Raw genomic sequence first — 24,303 nt, forward strand, 5'->3', positions numbered from 1 at the left:
ATGTGTTACAGGTTTGTAGATGAACTAAACTTAGTGTGCATTTTCAAGGGCTGAAACTAGGGTCTGTCCCTTTAACTAAACTTAGTGTGCATTTTCAAGGGCTGAAACTAGGGTCTGTCCCTTTAACTAAACTTAGTGTGCATTTTCAAGGGCTGAAACTAGGGTCTGTCCCTTTAACTAAACTTAGTGTGCATTTTCAAGGGCTGAAACTAGGGTCAGTCCCTTTAACTAAACTTAGTGTGCATTTTCAAGGGCTGAAACTAGGGTCTGTCCCTTTAACTAAACTTAGTGTGCATTTTCAAGGGCTGAAACTAGGGTCTGTCCCTTTAACTAAACTTAGTGTGTGTGCATTTTCAAGGGCTGAAACTAGGGTCAGTCCCTTTAACTAAACTTAGTGTGCATTTTCAAGGGCTGAAACTAGGGTCTGTCCCTTTAACTAAACTTAGTGTGCATTTTCAAGGGCTGAAATTAGGGTCTGTCCCTTTAACTAAACTTAGTGTGCATTTTCAAGGGCTGAAACTAGGGTCTGTCCCTTTAACTAAACTTAGTGTGCATTTTCAAGGGCTGAAACTAGGGTCTGTCCCTTTAACTAAACTTAGTGTGCATTTTCAAGAGCTGAAACTAGGGTCTGTCCCTTTAACTAAACTTAGTGTGCATTTTCAAGGGCTGAAACTAGGGTCTGTCCCTTTAACTAAACTTAGTGTGCATTTTCAAGGGCTGAAACTAGGGTCTGTCCCTTTAACTAAACTTAGTGTGCATTTTCAAGGGCTGAAACTAGGGTCTGTCCCTTTAAAAACATAAAAAAAACAATTGCTAGTTTAAATTTACATAAAATTAAAGTTAATATCAGTACAATAAATCTAGAAGTGCTTCTCAGTTTCTAGCATTTGCTTTCAGGTTAAAGTATTAGAAGCAGACGTTGCTTCCCACTCAACAAAATTACTTTCAAGCCTTGTGTAACTGTCTAAACTAGCACATCACACCCGTCTCATGTGGATCGAGAGTAAATGGAATCGAGAGTAAAATTTGAAAATATGCAAACAAATTTGATAAGATATACATGTAGTAACTCTTCAAATATGCAAACAGACATAGGTATAAGATATTAGATATATATCCAAATTATGTGACAACATACGTGTATGTAGCAACAAACCAAAAACCAGAAGAAGATAAAAGTCAAGATATATCAAACAAGTGCTATTAATGTAGTTTAATGACATTGGTTTACTTTGTCTATATGTCTAGCTGTATTTTTCTAATAATGTCAAAACTACAGGTCACATTTGTGATCATGAATGTGTGCAATAAATTTAGTATGGACACTCGTGGGTAACGTAACATAAATATTAAAACAAGTCAAATTTTTAAATGATGTAATCTTCAAATTTTTATTTCCAAATTTTGATTGATATTGGAATAATTTCTGTGTTTGGTTAGAAAGCAGTTTTTCAGTATTTTATAATTCAATTGTTTAGACTGTTCCAGAATTGATAACATTGTGAACCCGGAAAAGCTCCATAATCCTTATTTTGTGTCAGGTGTATCTGCTGCATTTTTATTTCAGTACATACTTGGTTGAAATATGTAGAGAGAAAAAAATATATACAGTAGATATACTAGGTATAAAATAACAATTATGTAAGTATATAAAAACACTGCCTCCTCCCCACCACCCCAACCCAACAATGCCACCAATTCTGTAACATCTTGTTACAGGATTTCAACAAAAGTTAAAAATAAAACATACACATCATTAAAACAATCACGCTCAGTGTCCAGCCTCTGGGAAATCAGAAACTGGATCTCCAGTAGGCATGTCTGAACCTTCCGTGGATATGGGCATATGAAAGTACATGTTTACCTGTCCCGAATAAAACAATAACAGTCAACATGCATTTAGAGTTGTCTACCCGGTCTGCTCTTCTTTCTTGCTCTCGGAATAGCCGTAGTGCTCCTGAACCTCCTGGGCGAGCTCTGCCAGCTGCTGTTTTGTCGTCACCTTGGCAACCAGGGACACCTGATCACTGTGGACCCCGGAATCACTGTTACTGTCCTGCGGTGCCAAGTTCGGTCCTGAAGAGAAATCCGAATCCGTCGACTTCGTATCACTCAATTCATTGTCCTTATCCCTGTCCTTCCCATCCCCAACACTCACAAAATCACCAGCCGAGGCTTTGCGGTGACTCACTTTAGCAGCTGTTGTCAGTTTCGGCTCGGCCGGCGGGACCAACTTGGGTGAATTGATGGTCCCAGCAGGCAGGAACTCGGACATCTGCTGATGTGGGATCAGCGACATTGATGGAGCGGGAGCCGGTCGGAGCGATTTCGGAGACATTCCCGACTGACTTCTCGACCGGCCGATGTCGGGACTCTCGTCCGAGGACGAGTCATCTTTCTTTTTATGATCCACCGATGCCGGACTGCTCTTGCTGTGCGGTCGAGAATTGATCAGACTTGTCTGTCTCGTCCTGCTGTTGTGAGGCGGAGGGGCGGACCATGCATGCTTCCTGCCGCCCTCGGCCCGCACCGGGATGACGCTCGAGTCCGACTTGTGCCTCCGCGGACTGTGCGACTGACTCCTGTGCTTCTCCAGTCTGAAAGCCGGCAGCTTCAGTATCTTGACGCTGTTGTCCAGAGAACCGCTCCGAGCTTTTGTGCTGATGGACAGGTCTTCCATGGGAATCTCTACATGGGCTACGTCTTTGCTGTCCACTGCTCCCGAATGCGACCTGACCCTTCTTGGAATCCTCCCATGACTGTGGTGATTTAAGGACTGAACGGCGAAGGCAGACGTCGCCTCCTGGGCCTCCTCCACCACCGACGATGCACTGCTGACGTGACGGATTTCTCGCGAGCCTCGACGACCGTCCTTCTGAAGCTTCTTCAACTCCGCCGTAGCATTCCTCTGCTTCGGCCGAGCGCCCTGACTGGACACCCCGGCCTTTGTTTTCGACACTTCGGCCTGAGCTCCAACTCTTACAGGATGGCTGCGACCTGATGGAAATAATTTATGATTACAATACTGTAGTTGAATTATTATTTTTTTCATTGCTTTAGGGTGTATACTACCAAATCAAATCCCATAGAGGACAATAGTAACATATGTGGCTAAAACTCCTACGCAGCGTATCAATCAACATAAATGCCACGGATATAAATACTACCACCCCTCACACTTAAAGTGAATCAGAAAAAATTGTGGGTCAAGCTGCTCTTTTCTGAGATAACGGGTAGCGTCTATGACTACCCTAGTTTCGCACAAAATTCGAATACTTTTTTTTACAGATACCCCATACATGTTTCAAGCACAAGGCTACTTGACACATTGGTACGAGATAAAATAAAATTGCATATTTTTTTTACCCAGATGAAACTATTATTTTTTACAACCAACACACTCACATTTATAACCAATCACAGGACTTGTGGTGTTCACTTCTCTATCAAAAATTGGGTGCACCTCGAACTTTGACCCAGCCGGAAGTTATTTGGTTTAGTACTTCCTTTAGTGTGTAATGACATATTTATGAGAGAGTTCCTTAATAAAATAACCAATTACTAAGTAGGAGTATCTGCAGAAACTGAATACTATAATGAAGACCTAACATAGGGACAAAACACAGTTTGTCCCTCAGGTTGGAATTCCTTATCTATACCTCACAATGATGACTGATTCTATTAATACAGGTACATGCAAAAAATCCTATATACTTGCAAAAAGCAAAAAAAAAAAAAAGCAAACAAAAAAAAAAAGGAACCCCCCCCCCCCCCCCCCCCCCCCCCCCAGGTTAACTTCTGTTTGGGACCTCTCCTAAAAAACATTGCTGGATCTGTTTTTGAACACCAAGACGTAAGAAGAAATTAATTGAAAAAAGAATGAAATCACAATGTGACAGCACTCTGTATATGATCTCACCAGGAATGGGCAGGTTCTTGTAGCTCCCAGCCGTGTCTCCGCCGTCAGTCTGGGCGATGTCCAGCATCCGTTCTATGATCTGCATCTTCTGCTGGCGCGCCCGTATCCGGCCCTTCATCAGGCGCTGCTTGGCGGCCATGCACCGGATGTGGTCGTCGAACATGAACCGGGCGGCCAGCAGTGGGAGGGGCCGCGCGTGTACCGACGACGATGGTTTGTGAACCAGGATGTGCAGCGACCGACTGTCATCTTTGTCGCCAGTTACCTCGATATCCTGAAAACACATTTCAAAATCAAGTTATTTTATTGATTAACAGTTCAGACAATGTATAATCTTTACATTCCAAAGCAAAATATTTTACGAAGGTTGATGACAAGAGTCTTTGTCAATAAGTAGGCCTACATCTCAGTACAAATTGGTGTTGATAAATCGATAAAAAATTAAAACAGAAATCGATATGAAATTAAATTAGAAAACGATACATGGTGGTAAAATATGAATCGATATACAAGGGCATCATGTATTGTATCATCAGCAGTAGTCATGTGATGCATCAGTGTATCGTGACACCCCTACTTTTCGCACCTGTCTTTTGGCTTTGTATACAATAAAAAGTGACTGTCGTCAACCGTAATAATAAAAAGATTTGTTAGAGAGAAACTCTGACAAAGCCCCTTTAAGATCAGTACTGTTGAACACTCACTTTGCAACTATATTTAAATACATGTATAACTGTCTGTCACTGACCGTAGTAATTCCAATCCTATAGAAATAAAAATCGTCTTAATGACTTTGGTTTCACACAAAAGTCATTCACTGTAGTCTCAATTAAGTTACACCATATCAAGTGCCTGCACAAAAAGTCTTGTTCTGTTTACCAACACCACTAGAGCACATTGATTTATTAATCATAGGCTATTAGATGTGAAACATTTGCTAATTTTGACATATGCAGGGTTCATAGCCTTAAAGACCAAACCAATTCAAAGACTTTCAAAGACATACACAGTGGTCAAAGATAATAGAATGCAATAAAAATACCAAATCAGTTCATTTACGTTGCTGTCCATGGCAAACAATTTTGCTTTTTTACATACATCATGACAGATTAAACTTTGTAACTGAAAAATATCAAGTGCATGCAGCTGTAAAAGATAACATCATTGCTTTGGCTACGATTTGTGAGAATTTAAAGACTTTTATTACAATTCAAAGATATAAAAATTCAAAGAATTTAAAGACCGCTACGAACCCTGACATAGTTTTAGATATGAACCTGCCACATTTTTCCATTAGTAGCAAGGGGATCTTTTATATGCACCATCCCACAGACAGAATAGCACATACCACAGCCTTTGATATACCAATTGTGGTGCACTGGCTGGAACGAGAAATAGCCCAATGGGCCCACTGATGGGGATCGATCCCAGATCGACCACACATCAAGTGAGCGCTTTACCACTGAACTACGTCCCGTCCCTACATCATATCAAGTTATGGGATAGGACTTACCTGAAGAAATGCAACGAATCGGACGACTCCCCAGCCAAGTCGTTTGTTATCCGGCTCAACCAGAACCAGCTGGACTGGGTCGATCACCAGAAAACGGCGCTCCTGTTTCCGACTGTAAAAAAATAAATAAGAGCATATTTTAAAACATAAATTTCCAAAACAAGCAGGGTTACTGCCAGAGGGTACGGAGGGTAAAATTACGTACCCTAAAATCTTGGAAATTAATGGATATGTTTTTATAATTTTTAGACAGATGATAGTCAGAGAACTCCTGTTTAACATGTGTCAAAGTATGTGAAACTCAAGTGTTCAATTCCCCCCCCCACCCCCCCCCCCCCAAAAAAAAAATCAAATCCATAACTACCCAGTAGGGTCACTTAATGTCTATTTTGTTTTTATTACCTATGAGGTACAGCATAACGAGGGTCATATTTATCGTACGATTTCCCTCGTATGTCATAACTAAATCGTATGTCATCCTGGCAAGGTCGTTTAATGATTGGCTGTTGAAAGAGTACATTTATTTCTGATTGGCTGACACGACATTCCACAGATACTACTTTCTTCATTCATACATTTTCACTATGAGTGGAAGCTTGTCACGAGCTGTTTATGACATGCCGTACTGATAAATACATGTTTTTAATTGATTTAATAAAACATTAATTGATTAAATTACTAATTAATTCAATTACTGTGTATATGTTTGCTTTTTGGTATAAACATGTTTTACAATTTACAGCTGTTGATACATGTGTACTCTTTACTTATGGGCGTATAAATATGACGTCACTTTATAAAGGGTTGTGATTTGGTTTTTCAAGACATCAATGAAGAAACATTACTCCGCCATTAAGGAAACGTTATTTTGTAAACAATGACTGGAATGTTCATTTAGCAAGACAGTTCTACAGTAATAAACAGAATATTACATTAGTGTCCATGACAGACGATGTTTACGACACTCGTGCCTAAATTATCACATTTGTCTCGATCTCGCTCGGGAAATATGACAATTTAGGCACTCGTGTCGTAAACATCGTTTGTCATGGACACTCATGTAATATCCTCTATTTATTATGTACTATCAAATTATTTTATGCCACAAACACTGTGTATATACTACAGGGATTTATAGAGGATTTTTGGCCACCGTCCCATGTCTGATGAGATTGGGAAAATTAGTGTGATTTAATCACAACAGGAATATTTTTTCAGGCAAATGACCGATGCAGTACACCACTGTTAAATTAATTTATTAGAACAGACTTAATTATATATATACTGGACATTTTTAGCATGGAAATTGTGAATTTTCAGTGCCACTTTCTTTTGGGAAGGGGCCTATGGTCAGACCCACTTAATGCCTAGATGAATCTGTGTGTGTGTGTGTGTGTGTGGTGGGCAATAATTGTGTGTGTGTGGTGTGGTGGGTGATAATTGTATGTGTGAGTGTGTGGTGGGGTATGTGATAATTGTGTGTGTGTGTGGTGGTGTGGGTGATAATCGTGCGTTTGTGTGCATGTGTGTGTGTGTGTGTGTGTGTGTGTGTGTGTGTGTGTGTGTATGTAACAAAAATTACTTACGTGTCTCTAGTTATCACTGTGCAGGCAATCAGATCACTATTGTCTGAAAACAACAAAACAAGATACATGTAACAATACAATTAAGAATGGCAAACACTAGTCTAAAAGCATTATTACATACCTGTCACTAATAATGATGCATTAGTCATATATATATTAATTATTATAAATATCACAGGGAGGGACAATTAAAAAAAAGAGTACTGACAATTAAAAAAAAAGAGTATTTCCAAAATGCGATATACCGGTACGCCAATTTCCATATTTTGGAGTTAACAGTGAAGGTGTATTGATGTTACTAAAACTTTGCAATATGATAATAGTTTCAATCAAAATGAGATCTATGTCCATGGAATAAGTTGTTAAAGATGCAGACTCTAGTTTGAACCTGTAAAAATTGACACTATAAGTTTAGTTAATCTACAAAGCTGAAACACATTTGAATAAAGTTACAGCAGAGTGAAACATGAGTCTGTGACATTGAAAGGGTGAAATGCCCTTAAAAACAGGCTAAAACTCGACTCCATAGCCATTACTTCTTGGACACGTGAGTTTTTAAAAATAGGAAAAAAGAATTTTTGATATTAAAAACACCAGGATGACCAGAAACACTGCGGATGTACGGAAATGGATAATCTAAACAATAAAATCTAAGTAAAGTATAATTTCAGTCTTCAAAAATGGCTCAAATAGTGAAAAATATGCCCTAGTGTTTAAAAACTATGGTCTGTCACTTTAAAACTGCTTAGTAATTTTTACAGCAAAACCATAGGTGTTTTTTTTTTTTAAAAGTAGTGTAAATGGATATATAGTTGCATTTTGGAAAAGAACTCTTCAAATATATTCCAGAAAAATTCGAAACAGTGCCCTTTTTTGCTTAAACGTTTTAGCTATAAAATACCAGATATATGTATTACCGGTACTGAACAAAATCACTCTCCACCCCCACACCCTAATATTTTTAAACTAGGTATGGTACTAATATAATACAAACATGTGCAATGTATTTAATAAGTTAATACATGAATCCGAGAAGCAGTGGTAAAGCAAAACATTTTGACAACAAATATGACAAAAAACTCATTGAAATGTTATGAATGTAAACACAAGTACTACTAAATTCATACATAAATGTCAAGGTTCACCAATCACATTGACACAGATATTATGCAAAAGGTCTGACATTTCTTGGAAAAGCAATAATGTGGGTCGAGTTCAGTGCAGCACTAGTCTCCTGAGACTGCATGTAGCTGGCAGTGTCACTATCAGCAAGTTTGGCCGGATCAGCATTTTATATATACAATGAAACCCCTCTAAACCGGACACCCTCATGACCAGGTAAAATGTCCGCTTTTTAGAGGTATCTGGTCTAGAGAGGTTCAGTTCTTTATTGATTTTTTTTAAAAGACCGTGAAAGATGTCCTTTTTTTATGGAATTCCGGTTTACAGAGGGTCCGATTTTGCAGGGTTTCACTGTATTATGTACATCGATCATTCTTTAACTAGAAAGGAAAGGAATGTTTGCTTAATGACATCTCAGCAAATTGTTTGATGAAAAGCAACAGTCGTGTACAGGTACAATGAAGATGTCAAATAAATTGTGATATTCAATAAAACCGTGTCAGAGAAGAAACGCAGGTAACCACATGTACTCCTGATTAGCATCAAGGGATGTTTTATATGCATTTTCATACATGTACACGCATAACATTGTCTTGGAAATGAAAATTTGATCTATTGGGTTATGCAAAGAGGTGCAGGTGAGATCTATCAGCAGGTGTCCTCTCTCATTATCGTGAAAGATTTGAAACAGCCTAAGAGATTGAGACATAGTTTTAAAATATGCTGGAGTGCTTTAAAGAACTCATGGAAGTTTCAATGTTAGCCACTGAAATTTTATTTTATTTTTATTATTATTTATTTATTTATTTATTTATTTTAAATTATATCCATGACCAACTCTTCTTAAACAGCTACATGTAATGGCATGGTATCTAAGGGATCATAAAAAAAGGACTGCTTAAAACAGATGGTTGCTTAATGCAAGTTACTTTGTACTATTAATAATTTAATTTTCTTCATTCATTATTTTTGATAAGAGATACTATTAACACATATTTATGGAACTGTGATACAATTTAAAGACATGCGACTGGCCTCTCCTAGGTGATGATCATCCAATGAAAACAAAAAACAAAGCACAGTCGTAATTGACTGCTCTGTGACATACATGTTAACCTGAAATTGATTGCTCTGTGACGCATACATTAACTGCAAGCACAAATATCATAAATACTTAAAATAGGTCTTTAATTTAAACCAGGTTTCTTGAGGATACTATGTAGCAAATAGAATACTACATTCGTGTCTGTACATGATACGATGTATGTACTCCTGATTAGCATCAAGTGATCTTTTATATATGCATAAACATACATGTACATCTGTAACATTGTCTTTACTGGTTCTGAATCTGGTTGGACTTTGTGCCTGTTAAATACCATTTATCTTACTACTCGTTGTTCATTTTCGCTTAAAACATATACGTTTAAAAAAAAGTTTGTCATTAGACAAATAGTATCTAACATCCACTCATATAGTATTCTATATTTGTACAACAGTAAGGAGACATCTTAATACAGGTGGCTGTAGTAGAGGTGGCTACATAAACAGGTTTGACTGCATTGTAAAAGTGCACATCGAAAGTACATGTAGAAGCAACAGCAGTAATTAGTAACAGGATTTATTTAGTGTACATGTAGCAATAATCTTAGTAATTTTTAAGAAACCAATGCACGTTAGATCCTAATGTCAGAAACTTCAGCATAAGAAATAATAATATACATGTAGTATAAATGCCATATACAATGTACATGTACACCTGAACAGAAAAAGGTGAAATTAAAGTTTTTTGAACTGGCACCTATATGTAACATGATTTTTTTTTTTTTACAAATCATCTAAGTATCTGGGATACAATGGATGTTTGCAGTACAAACACATCGCATGGTAAATTCGGACTCCCAGTTGTCCAATATTGACACAGGTACACACAGTAAGCACTTTCAGTTATCTGCAAACAGACCCTGCCTGTCAACGCACAATCTAGGTTACCTTCCAAGAAAAAGACAAGTTCAAGGATATATAATGCATGTAAAATATCTACATGTAAATTTAAAAAAAATATATGCTGTAAATTTTAGGACCAAAGGGTAATGCATGTTATTAAACCAATTATTTTTTTAAATCCCAAACTTTAATGTCTAACAAAATTTCACAAACATATATTGACCAGTAAGATAGATCTGTGCAAGATACAGCTAACTGTACTATCCCTAAGTAATGAAGTCAATATATATATATATATATATATAGGTATATGGAGTGGGGAAAACAGCTGCTCCTGCTGAAAATCTGGGCAAATTTTAAAAATCTTTTCACACCAAAACATCAAGCATTGAGTTTGTTCTAATAAAAAAGCTTCTGCCCATCAATCTAATTCTTTGAAACAAGCATTCTAAGAAATACATGTGTCCTACTGGGCCCAACAAATATTTTAATCTCATACGGGCAAGGGCCATAACTCTGTAAAAAATGGGTTAAAATTGATCTGTAACAGTACATGATGAAGCTATGTACACAAAATGTCTGCTCAATATCTTAAGGCATTGCTGAAAATAGTCTGGAATTTTTTATTTTTTTTCAGATCTCCTAAGTTCAGGGACCATAACTCTGTTAAAAATGGGTAAATCGCAACGAAAGTCAAACTTGATCTCTACCAGTACATGATAAACCTATACAAAATATTTTGGCACACTATCTTCAGGCATTGCAAAAAAAAAAAAGAAGAAAAAAAAAAAGATAAATAAATTATGAAAAAAAACTGTTTTGTATATCAGAAATTCTATGGTAATAACTGTCAAAAATGGGTAAATCATCATAGAAGTCAAACTGGATCTGTAACAGTAATGAAGCTATACACAAAATTTCAACTGAATATCTTGAGAAAAACAAGTCTGGAATACTATATGTGGGAGGGACAAACAGACAGACAGACAGATGGACAGACAGAAGGATGTAGACAGACATATAAAAACTGATGCAGTAATGTTGTTGTTTCTCCACTTCACAGGACCCCCCCCCCCCCCCCAACAACAACAAAAAACAAAAAACCCCAACAACAAACAAACAACAAAACAACAACAATAACAAAAAACAAACCCAACAACAAAACATTTATCAACTTTCAAAACTATCAACATTAATGCATACTAGGACCATTAAAATATATTTTCCAATGTTCTGTTAAATTTTAAAGCCATACCATCTCTCACATCTTTTATAAAAAAAGAAAAAAAAAAGAAATCTTAATAGATTGCCATCAAACTATATAGATTAAAATCTAATTTTTAAAACAGGGGTGATAACAAAATGCTGTAACAGCCAAGTTTAGCAGTCACACCAGACTGTTACGAGTAATCAATATGCAGTACACCCAGACTAAAGGCAGAACTGAATGTGCAGTTGCTTTACCATGGCTCTTTCATCAGTTGCCTTCACACCTGAGATTTAAAATGAGATTCAATTAATCTATACAATTTCATAGTAATATTTGTTTATAAACTGTTTTTATACCAGTTCCGGCATTATTTATTAAATGTTATGCCAATTCATCAATTCTCTTTTGACACAAATGGACTAAAAATAGTTTGATAAAACTCATATTCATTAAAGTCTGTTCACCAGGCCAGACTAGTTTTTATGGAATTACCCTCATTTAGGAAATGGGGGGCATGCTCCCTGGAAAATCTCAAATAAATATGCTCAGAGATTTGTTTTTAGGGCAATTTAGTATTGTATATATACTCTTCAAAAGAAGAAACGCAAAACCACATTGTCGTAACATTTGGAGAATTGATTTAATTATTGAATGGTGAGTCCGATAATTACCAAATGTTGCAGGATTATTCACAATTCACTCTAGTCCATTGTGAGTAAGTGATAGGACACACCACCAAGGTCAAGGTCATCTGGAGTCAATACCGGGTGTGGCCTCCGCGTGTGTTGACAACTGCCTGGCACCGCCTGCCCATTGAAGCAACCAGAGTACGGATGACGTCCCGGGGGATGGTGGCCCACTCGACCTGCAAGGTTGCTGCCAGCTCGGGCAGGGTCTGGGGCTGTGGTTGTCGCTGTCGGAGGCGTTGGTCCAACTCGTCCCATAGATGCTCAATTGGGTTCAAATCCAGTGATATCGATGGCCAAGGAAGGACATTAATGTTGTTGTTCTGTAGGAAAGCCGTTGTGAGACGTGCTGTGTGAGGCCTGGCGTTGTCATGTTGGAACACTGCGTTGGCGTTGGCCATAACTGGAACGATGTGTGGCCGGAGGATCTGGTCAATGTAGCCCTGTGCATTCAGGTTGCCCTGCACGTGGACCAGGTCAGTTCTGCCAGTGTGTGAGATGGCTGCCCACACCATGACACTACCCCCGCCGAATCTGTCCACTTCCTGCACGCAGTTTGCCGCATAACGTTCACCACGACGCCTATACACGCGACATCTTCCATCATGACGTCGGAGCAGAAATCGGGACTCGTCACTGAACCACACCTGTCTCCATCGCAGTTGAGGCCATTGTCGATGAATCTGGCACCACTGCAGTCGGAGTCGAAGGTGTTGTGGTGTTAAGATGACACCTCGAACTGGACGTCTGGCACGAATTCCTACCTCACGTAGGCGGTTCCGTACGGTCTGGTCGGATATCCTGCGCAAACCTGGTATTGCTGCGGCTGTGGAGGTGGCAGTAGTCAATCGTTCCCGAAGGTGGCGTACCCGGATGTAGCGGTCCTGCCCGGGGGTAGTGACCCGTGGTCGACCGGATCTAGGGAGGTCACGTGTTGATCCATGTTGCTGGTAACGGTCCCACAGTCTGGAGATGGTGCTTGGGGACACATGGAATGCCCTGGCAACGGCCGTTCTGGATTCGCCTGCGTCTAGTCGGCCGATGGCATTTTTTCTCTGCGGTTCACTGAGACGTGGCATGTCCTGGATTGTCAACTGTCGGCCAGATACAGAGGCCAGGCAAGCGAACACCCTGCACTTTTATACTGTCGGTGTTCATGTTGCACGTGCAGACAACGCACGTGCAGTGGTGACATGGTTTGCACGTGGCTGCGTTTTTGCGAATATTCACATTTTGGAACTTTATTGTACAGTAGCTGCGTTTTATCGAATGTAACCGTGGGAATGTGTTTGGGACATGCAATGACCTTATATTCACAAAGCATGAACCGGTAGGAAACATAAAATCGGAGTTATAACCCATTTGTACCCTTTTGCGTTTCTTTTTTTGAAGAGTATATGTAACTGTAAATGATGAAATGTTTTAAAAAGAAAAAGTCACAACAAAGGACACCCCCCACCAGATCCGCCAATGATAACTGTGTTAAGTATGAACTAATTATGGTATCATTACAACATGTACACGGATACAGTCAGGAAGCTGTTGCATACATGACTGTAGAGGCAGGAATTTCCGGAAATTTCCATTTGCCGACAAGTCTTTTAGTTGTAGTTCCTAATACACGTACTTTCACTTTGTAGATCACGCACATATATCTTCTTAGAAATACAATACATCTTCCTTGTCCCACCAAAACAAAGTCATACTTTAAACTAAAGATAAATTGATCAAAATAATTTTATGTGTAAATGTTCTTCAGTCAAAGAATATTACCATTTCGGTCATTCATGTCAGGAGAAAGGCAGTTCCACTAAAACCCCAAAATCCTCATTCACTCTTTTCAACAAAAAGCTTGTACATGTACCAATGTAGTCACCGATACACCCATATTGTTTTGATGGTCTGTCAGATGATTAATGGAATAAATCTAGTAAATTATAAAACATCACTCCCTACTGATTATGGGTACCCTCTCTAAAAGTAACCCAGTATATTTCTTCTATCAAAAGTAAATCTTCCATTCCATGGGCGTACGAAGGTGCCAAAAAGTGGGGGCACACACATACATAAATACATGTATAAATATATAAAAACAACATTGCTGCTCCCACAAAGTGAGGGGCACATGCCCCATTACCGCCCCCCCCCCCCCCCCCCCCTTCCTATAACAGTGCATTCCATAATAAACAGACTGTCTGTAGTACCTACATAACAAACAAACTGGTGTTAATTTAGGAAAAATGTCATGCCAAGAAACAGTGCTTATTTCTATTTATAAAAGCACCTCTCCCTGTTAAAAATAGCTGCAAGTACAACTCATATTTATCAGTCCATCAGCTAACAGAATAACCAGATTAGGTAGTACTTGGAAAATAAAATCTACTTTCACTTTAAAAGTGAAACCCTTTCCCAACAACAGACAGGTCTACATGTAGCTACACTACATGTACATGTATGACTGTTGCATTATTCAATTCAAATAATTTAAAATTGATCAATATACCCATCGATGAACAAAATACAATTCAGTTTAATTTATTCATTAATACAGTATTTATAAACAAAACATGCCACACACTATAGTTTTCTAGTTTTTATGAACATGTTCATACAATCAAAACTCACTTAATAATAATAATAATATGTATTAAAACACACCAAAAAAAAAAAAGAAAAAAAAAAAAAAAGAAAGAGAAAAGCTACTTTCACTTTCAAAAAGCAAAAGCACACCTCCCACCATCTTGAAAAACCCAACAGACTACAATATACATGTACTAGTACATACATGTATATATTATCATTGCATCTGATGGAATAAACAATAATGTGTTTCATGTTCTATTCAGCAATGTATATTGTGACGGTACATGCTCTTAATCTCTTTTCGCCTGTGGCGATATTAATTGTTTTAGAAGGCCGTGTGCAGTTCCAAATGCACTTAGCCCAGATGGGCAACTTGTTACGTGATACCTTTGCGCGACGGTCGTCTAATACACCCCCCGCCAGGTGCGGAGGCCATGTGGCCAGTAGTTACCGTATTGTTCCTATTTGTAGCGCCCGGGCGCGATGCAAAACACAAAGGGGGCGCGCTAATTAGAGTACTAGAACACGTTTCGTAATATGTGTGAAAAATCCTCGTATCAAACTGTCAATGCGTCTGGCTCGCTGAGACATCAAAAGCTTTGCCACCGAGTCACTCTACCAGTGACGTTTTCTTGTTGAAATGACGTAGCGTACCGTACATCGTCAGCTGATTTATCAAAATACATGGTACTGTGCACGTAGGCATATAGGGCCTGAGGAGTGTATTTGAAAGTGGGGTGGGGGAGGGGTGTGTGATTGAGACCCCTCATACTCGCCCACTTCACTTTGTCACCCAGTCTGAATATATTTTTATTTAGCAAAAAAAATTAAAAAATAGTCGTCTCCAAAAAGTTGGGAGGCCATGGACCCCCAGCCCCATCCCCCCGGCTCAGCGGCCAATGCCCTAGGATATTATAGGATCCCTGTGACATATATGTATATATACGTGGTTTATGTTCTATTCGGTTTATAATCTATTCAGCAATGTACATGTATTTATATACATGGTTTGTGTTCTATTCGGTTTATGTTCTATTCGGCAAAGTATGTGTATATATACACTGTACATATGTATGGGCAGTCAGTGGTGTAATAAGGGGGGGGGGGGCAAGGGGCACGTGACCCCCACTTTGTAGCAACAGCGATGGTTTTATATATTTATATTTATATATATATATATATATATATATATATATATATATATATAAAATATAATAAGTATTCACAAAAAGATGTTTAAGAACAATTGTTTTTGTATTTTGTTTCATCTTTATATTATAAAAGTTTTATTTTATTGAGAAGTATTATAGTAAAATCCTGCACATTTTTTGTATTGGGAATGAGTCTAAAGAAAATGCTTCAAGTTATTATTGCCTCGATGTGTTTGCCGCATGGCATGTTTCGCATTAATTATTTACAATGTATGTTTGTGTGCCCCCCACACACACTTTTTGGCACCTTCCTACGCCCATGGCCGTGGTGTATGTGTATTATGTATGGCACTGGAGTCAAAGTCCTGCATAACCCAGTTCAGTGGATCTATGGATTTCTAGGAAAATGCTCTGTAAAGTGGGTCAGTGGACAAAACGAAAAGTAAAACATTTATCTCAGTACAGGAACACTAGATCAAGACTCCTTCATCAAACCTGTTCACAAAGGTTTCTCCAAAAACTACAAAGTATAATTAGATGCATGTTTTTATCAGCTTTTTGTCTACCATGGCAATGGATATTGTTGCATGCACATAAAGAACTAATAAAAAGTAATGCTAAGCATTAAAATATAATGCTATTCAGAAACATACAAAGACATGTTGTTGTTTTTATATAATTGTATTTTGTATGCATGTTTTTATGAGTATTTTGACTGCAATTGCAATAATTACATATAATGTTAAAACTAATATTTATGTTATATCTAATATACTTGACAGTTTTAATACACATTAAATAAAATTATAATTATGAGTGTGAGCATGTGTGTGAGAGCATTTGTGTGTGCATGTGTATTTGTGTGTGTGCATGTGTGTGTGTGAGCATGCGTGTGTGAGCATGTGTGTGTATGTGTGTGTGCAGGCACATCCATACATGCATGTGTGCATGTTTGTAAAGGATAACAAGTAAAAATATTATTTCTACTTTTGCTTTGATGTAAGTACTAAGTGCTGAAATGCATGTTACAAAATGCCTATGTTAAATGTTTCAAACTTTATCTGAAAACAAGGATGCCTTATACATCAAATAACATCACTATTCAAGAGCGTCCTTTCTCCTTTAACCAAAAAGCAATTTTAATCCAGGATTTTCAATATTTAAAAAAATAAAATTTAAACAGCCTTTATGGCAAATGAAAACATACATAATGTCATCTCCCAATATTCGACTACAACTTCACAAAACATTTGTGTTTTTTTATGGTTTTAACTTTATTTTATTATAAATTTAACCTTTGAAAGTGAAGGTTTTTTATTTTTATTTATTAGAAATTTGTTTCTTAAATACACCGGTAATGGCAACTGATGACAGCTACATGTACACAATATAGTTGAAAAGTAAATAATTACATTGATTCTGTTCAAGTAGCTTAATATTATTAAACCATTTTGATTTTCTTTAAATTGTTCTACCAGGGACTTGTGAAATACTTAAACCAAGAAATATTTTTAATTCTAAAAATGCATGAGCGCTTAGCAAAGAGACCAGGGGCCTAATTCACAAAGGTCTTTTAGGCTCTCCTAGACAACAAAGCATCCTCTTTGCAAGTCTTTTAGCATTGCACTGCGAGATCGCAAAGTGGCCAGAGTTTAGTGAATTAGGCCCCAGGTGTATATCTTCAAACAGATGCAAATGTACATGTACATGTATGTAAACCGTGTTACATGAATTACACCAATGTCTTCAAACATATAATATATATGTACATACAGGTAGCTGTCATGTACTTTCATTTTCACTTTGTGAAAACAATGCAGACATGTTAGGGTTTTGGGGTTGTTTTTTTTATACAAAGATCTGGCATTTATTCAGGCTAGGAAATGTTCTTTTGAAGACACACTCTCAGTGTTTGCTGTTTTGACTCTAATTTAACTTAGAAGATATTTTCTACTGTACAACTGGTATATAAAAGACTGCAAACATGATGTACAGACTCATAGTCATAAGAAGAATAATGATGTCTATACAAAGCAATTGTTTGTTTTTTTAATAATATAATATGCATATATACTTATGGCCTAATACACAGAACAGTAATGTTTGAGATGATAATTTCCAGTTGTTTCATTATTTTGTTGAAGCTAGTAAGTCTTATAGATCTCAAGTGGGAGGGTGTAGGGTGGTGGAGTGAGGGAATACACATTCCCTAGCCTACATACCCTGGGGTTCCTACGGACCTGATCTACATTTGAACTCAAATGCCATTGAATGTTTGATTTATACACTACATCGTAGTACATACAAGTACATTGTATCGGTCAGATATTGACAAAACTGGAACAAAATAAAATGAAGAGTTCGGACTAGTTTGGGTGGATACCATGAACAACATAAGCAAGAAGAATTTCCTTAGAAACTATAACATCTTAGACAAACAAACAAAACAAAAAAACTCTTAGAGTAAAGTAATGATGATAACTAGTTTAACGTGCCCATATACCCATATACCACTAGGGTTTCAAACACGTCCATCCCGAGTCCGACCTCTGATAAGATCGGTGGCCCGACTTGAGCCGAATTTTAAAAATAGCAATTAGTAAAAAAGTTAATAGAATAAATAAATAAAAAAAAGTTACAAGCCAAAAATAAAAAGAATTGACTGCTCGGCCAAATATTTATATAATTTGGAGCATTTTAGAATGCCAGTCCAGAAATAAATAAGAGAAAGAAGAGAGGATTGGACTATTTAATAATATTTTAAAAAAAAGTAATTTCGACATAAAATTTTGAACGAAGGTCTAAATGTTTAAAGTCTGATCTATATGGCCACATGAGTGGCCTCGTTAAGGCTGTTAGGGTGCGGGAAAGTAAAAAGCTGTGGTGTGAGCTGACCTGCGTGCTTGGGACTTATGTAAATTGATAAAAATAAACATGTAAAAAAAAGAAAAGAAATAAAGTCCTACAAGGCACTGTGAAGAAACACCCCTGACTAATAAACAACAACCTAAATGTATATTAGAAAAGCAGGATGTCACCATAATGGAAATTGAATGTCAAAATTACCATAATTTTATACCCAACACATCAGAGATGACCATTTTCTGTTTATTTCTTTAAGAGGTCATGGCCTATAAATGACAGCTGACACAGAGTAACCATTTATTTGGATGATATCACATCTAGAATGTTTGTACCGGTATGATATTCAAATTACAAACAATGTTTTTATACATCATTGGGTGGTAGGGAAAGGGTTCCCCTAAATGTTATACACATAACCAAAATATAAATAAATAAAACATATTAAGTAAATAAATAAATTATTAGTAATAAATAAAAGATAAATGAAACAAATAAATAAAACATAAATAAATAAAATTGTTTAAATATTAAAAAAATGAATAACTTTAAAAGAACATGAAGGAAGGAAGGAAGAAGAAGAACAACAATAAATTAAAATAATTATTTTCTTGTAAACTGTTTGATTTCCAATTTTTAAAACCAAGTCTGCTTTTCAGAATCATCTGAACATTCAGTTATGTACTGTAAGAATGTCTACTGTAACATGGTTTAACTTTGTTCTCAAGTTGGTGTTTTTGACAAGCCAGAAGTGGTTGGACTATGTCTTTTCATTAATCGGGGGGGGGGGGGGGGGGGGGGGGGGAACCAATATCTACATGTAGCCCAGTCAGTAGAGTGCTCGACTGAGGTGCTTGGTTCATAGGATTGAACCACCTCAATGAGTCCATTATCTGATTTTGTTTTCTTGTCATAAACCAGTGTCCCACAGTTGGTATATCAAAGGCTGTGTTAAGTGCTGTCCTGTCCTGAAAGTGCATCTAAAAGATCCATTGCCAAGGGCGTAGGAAGGTGCCAAAACGTGTGTGTGTGTGTGTGTGTCGGGGGGCACATACACACATATATAAATACATGTATAAATATATAAAAAGCATCACTGCTCCACTCGCCCACATTCCTATGCAAGTGATTGCTGCTAATACAGCAGGTTTCCTTTATGATACATGAATTGTGTCACAATTACCAAATGCTTCATATCCAATAGCTAATGATTAATAAATCAAAGTGCTCTAGTGGTGTTGTTAAACTATTTGTCACAAATCATCAAATGTTTGACATCCTGCTTTAGCCAATGATTAATAGATCAAAGTGCTCTAGGGGTGTCATGAAACTAAACTTTAAACTTCCAATTAAGGTTCAAGCATGCTGTCCTGGGCTGTCTGTTGAGGAGGAGTTATTGATTAGTTCTTAGTTGTTGGTGAGAGAATAGTTGGTGTAGTGGCCTTTTACCACCCACCCAGACATCCCCCACGTCAAAGTGGCTACAAGAAATGGGATTCGAGCCCTGTACCTGTGCGCAGTTTTCACCACTCTCGTGTAAAACCACGAGAATGTTGTCCACCCCGTACCACAGTAAGAAACAGCACACGAAATACTGGTTTTCTTTGAAGTCAACCATGCATATGACTCACTTCTTGTTCGCACATCCTCACAAGATGGTGCAGGAAATCTTGTAGTTATGTCTACCACCAATACTTTTCAACTACCATAAACTAACTAAAGGAAGTACAATGTATCCCTTACTGATTATATTTCATATCAATCTACTTTCATACTTAAATAAATGTTTGTAATTTTTTGTGAATTTATCTGTGTATAAGTTACAAATTGTTTTGTTTTTTTAAATGTAGCGTAGCAAAGCAATTTTATACTAAATTTGTGACTGACTGTTATACATTGATAAATTCACAACAAAATGACAAACAATTCATATAATTAAAAACAGCACAACCTATTTAGTTAAAACTACACATAATTTATAAATCAGTTTCTAATGTTCTACCCATGATGTTTTACGTAATGACATCCCATTTGACATAATAAAATCATTTTTATGAGGTTTTTAATTTAAAATCTTCACTACACTATGCAATTTTATGTAGTTTGTAACAGTTGTACATCGATAAATTCATTAGAAAATGACAGTTTCATATAATTACAGACACAGAAGCGTGCGCAGAGGGTGGGTTTCGGTGGTCGAACCCTCCCCTTGATCAAGCAAATGTTCTCCTTTTTTTCAATACTTTTTCTGGGAAAGCATGTCTTAACCTCCCATAAATTTCACTTGCCACAATTTAGCCCCACCCCCTCTAAAAATTATGCACAAGCACCTGAACACACCATATTGAATTAAAATACACATAAAACAGCCTGTTCTAGCATCCTTTCCATGACCTGTTTTGCGTAATGACATAATTTTCTGAGGTTTATTGAAGGATAACATTAAATTTTTCTTCGATGATGTCCAATCAGAATATAGTAAATCGTATAAACGCGAACATTTTGTCATTATATCCAGTTACGGTTCAAGCATGCTGTCCTGGGCACATACATCATCTATCTGAAATATCTGTCCAGGACAGGGGTTAGTAGCAAGTGGTTTGTAAGAGAGAAGTTAGTATAGTGGCCTTACACCTCCGAAATGAACTGTTAAAACTCACTCTGGGTGGGAGACGGTTACACGATGTGAACCCAGTACCTACCAGCCTAAAGGCTGATGGGTTAACCACTATGCGGGGTGGGTTGTAGCCCAGTGGTAAAACGCTCAACTGATGCAAGTTCGGTCTAAGATCGATCCCCATAGGTGGACTAATTAGGCTATTTCTCATTCCAGCCAGTGCACCACGACTGGAATATCAAAAGCCGCAGTATGTGCTATCCTGTCCGTGAGATGGTGCATAAAAAAGATCCCTTGCTACTAATGGAAAAATGTAGTGGGTTTTCTCTCTAAGACTGTGTCAACATGACCAAATGCTTGACATTCAACAGCCGATGATTAATAATGTGCAGTAGACCGTGAAAGAGGAGGACAGTAGAGAAGGAAAATCCGAGAGGGCAGTCTGAGCTGGGGGCTGCTGGAGAAGCTGGCAAAAGACAGGCAGCAGTGGTGATCTCTAGTTACAGTCTTATGTGAAAGAAAGAAAGAAAGAAAGAAAGAAATGTTTTATTTAACGATGCACTCAACACATTTTATTTACGGTTATATGGCGTCAGACATATGGTTAAGGACCACACAGATTTTGAGAGGAAACCTGCTGTTGCCATTACATGGGCTACTCTTCCGATTAGCAGCAAGGGATCTTTTATTTGCGCTTCCCACAGGCAGGATAGCACAAACCATGGCCTTTGTTGAACCAGTTATGGATCACTGGTCGGTGCAAGTGGTTTACACCTACCCATTGAGCCTTGTGGAGCACTCACTCAGGGTTTGGAGTCGGTATCTGGATTAAAAATCCCATGCCTCGACTGGGATCCGAACCCAGTACCTACCAGCCTGTAGACCGATGGCCTACCACGACGCCACCGAGGCCGGTAGTCTTATGTGCTTCTTAGCACGAAGGGGATTAAGTAAGTAAAACTGTGAAAAGTAGGTCACAGTGATCTAGTAATAGTATGCAACAAACCGCCATCCCATGTTGTTCATACATGTGAGGTTTGATGGTCCTGTATGCATCTGTATTCAAGATATGGTCCAGACAAGAAAATGTTAACAGACAGATGTACGGACAGACATACAGACAACGCCATACCATAATACGACCCATAATTGATGGGTGTATAAAAAGTTAATGTTTGTTCTAGAGCACATTATTTTATTAATCATCAGCTATTGGACGTCAAATATTTGGTAATTTTTATATATAGTCCTAGAGAGGAAACCTGCTACATTTTTTCATTAGTAGCAAGGGATCTTTTATATGCACCATATGTAGATTGTCTTTTGGGGAACTGAAATCTGTACTTTATGACATATACATGTAATGTACATGTATGTGTGTATGTTGGCAATTTAGGTATTTCTGTGTTAAAATCATATGACATAAAAAATGAAGCTGTAAGAGATAAACATTTCTACCCCACTCCCCCAACTAATTTGGTTATGTATTTCTCAGTGTTTAACTTCTTCATGTAAATACAAATTTAACAGCACATACATGTATCATATGTATATTAAATACATTTCTTACACACCCGTTGGTGAGAACACCATGCGCTATTTTTAATAACAGTTGTTTACACATTAATAATTTCAAGATATATGACTGGCTGCTCCTAGGTGATGACCAGGTCACCAATGCCATATATCCAATAAAAAAAAAAGCACGGTGGAAATGGATTACATTGTGACATATAGTGTAACGGGTAAGTCAGCTACAAGTGCAAAGGGTTGTAAATATCTTTTAGTCGATAAAGATGTTAAAATTTGCTTAAAACCTGGTTTTTGAGAATATGTAAGAAATAGAATAATAAATGAGTGTCCGTTAGATACCATTTATCTCACAGCTTGTTATTTAAAAATGTATCAAACTCACTTTCGCTCATTAGATACATTTTGTACATTTTAAAACAACTCCTTGTGAGATAAATGGTAACTCATGTATTATTCTCTATATATCATTGACAGTTTTATGAGTTTAAATATGCTAATGGTTTTGTTGTTCAGATTTGATTAAGAGGAGGGAAAAACCTTGCATTCAAGTAGAAGGGATGTAAATCTGTACACTACTTAGCTTTACTTGATCATGGAAGTTAAACTTGATGGAGGCAAGACGTAATTTTTCTAGGATCGATTCCTGTTGGTGTGCCCATCGAGCAATTTCTCATTCCAGCTGGTATAACAAAGGCTGTGGTGTGTACTATTCTGTCTGTGTGATGGTGCATATAAAAGATCTCTTGATAATAATAGCTTTGGGAGTGGCAGCAGTGGTCTTTCATTACCTGTATGGTCCTTAACTAGATATTAAATACACACACACACACACACACACATGTGTGTGTGTGTATGTATATATATATATATATATATATATATATATATATATATATAAATAAATAAAATGTAAAATAGGTTTTCAGATTGATACCACTGTATATGTTTTGAGTTTGATATCACTGTATAATAGGTTTTCAAACTGATAGTGGTACCTCTGTATATTATGCTTTCAGATTGTCATCACCGTATAAGTTTTTTTTAAGATAGATACCACTGTATAATAGCTTTTCAGATTGATACCACTGTATAAGAGGTTTTCAGATTCAAACAACTTGAGAACAGGTTTCAGGCTTTATATCACTGTACATGTATAATATGTTTTCAGACTGATACCAGTGTGTAATAGGGTTTCAGATTCAAACTGCTTTATAATAGGTTTTTAGACTAGTACACCTTAATAATAGGTTTTCAGGCTGATATCACTGTATAATTGGTTTTCAGACTGATACCACTGTATAATTGGTTTTCAGACTGATATCACTGTATAATAGGTTTTTAGACTGGTACCACTTTATAATAGGTTTTCAGGCTGATATCACTGTATAATAGGTTTTTAGAATAATACCACTGTATAATGTTTTCAGACTGATACCACTGTATAATGTGTTCAGACTGATACCAGTGTGTAATACGGTTTCAGATTCAAACTACTTTATAATAGGTTTTCAGACTGACATCACCGTATAATAGGTTTTCAGATTGATATCACTGTATAATAGATTTTCAGATTT

The 24,303-nt window shown here is 37.2% G+C and overlaps 1 protein-coding gene across 1 annotated transcript in view; it reads right to left on the reverse strand.

Annotated features, from left to right (window-relative positions):
* Window positions 1-722: 722 nt before the first annotated feature.
* LOC121378764 (protein CLEC16A-like) overlaps window positions 723-24,303 on the reverse strand; it is a 68,488-nt gene continuing 44,907 nt past the window's right edge. The window contains exons 20-23 of the mRNA XM_041507066.1: window positions 7,019-7,061; window positions 5,433-5,544; window positions 3,920-4,193; window positions 723-2,997 (exon numbers count right to left, since the gene is read on the reverse strand). Coding sequence (XP_041363000.1) covers window positions 1,910-2,997; window positions 3,920-4,193; window positions 5,433-5,544; window positions 7,019-7,061 — 1,517 coding nt within the window. The 3' untranslated portion in view covers window positions 723-1,909. The remainder of the gene's footprint in view (window positions 2,998-3,919; window positions 4,194-5,432; window positions 5,545-7,018; window positions 7,062-24,303) is intronic.

This window comes from Gigantopelta aegis, chromosome 8 (assembly GCF_016097555.1).
Source record: "Gigantopelta aegis isolate Gae_Host chromosome 8, Gae_host_genome, whole genome shotgun sequence".
Classification (NCBI taxonomy): Eukaryota; Metazoa; Mollusca; class Gastropoda; order Neomphalida; family Peltospiridae; genus Gigantopelta; species Gigantopelta aegis.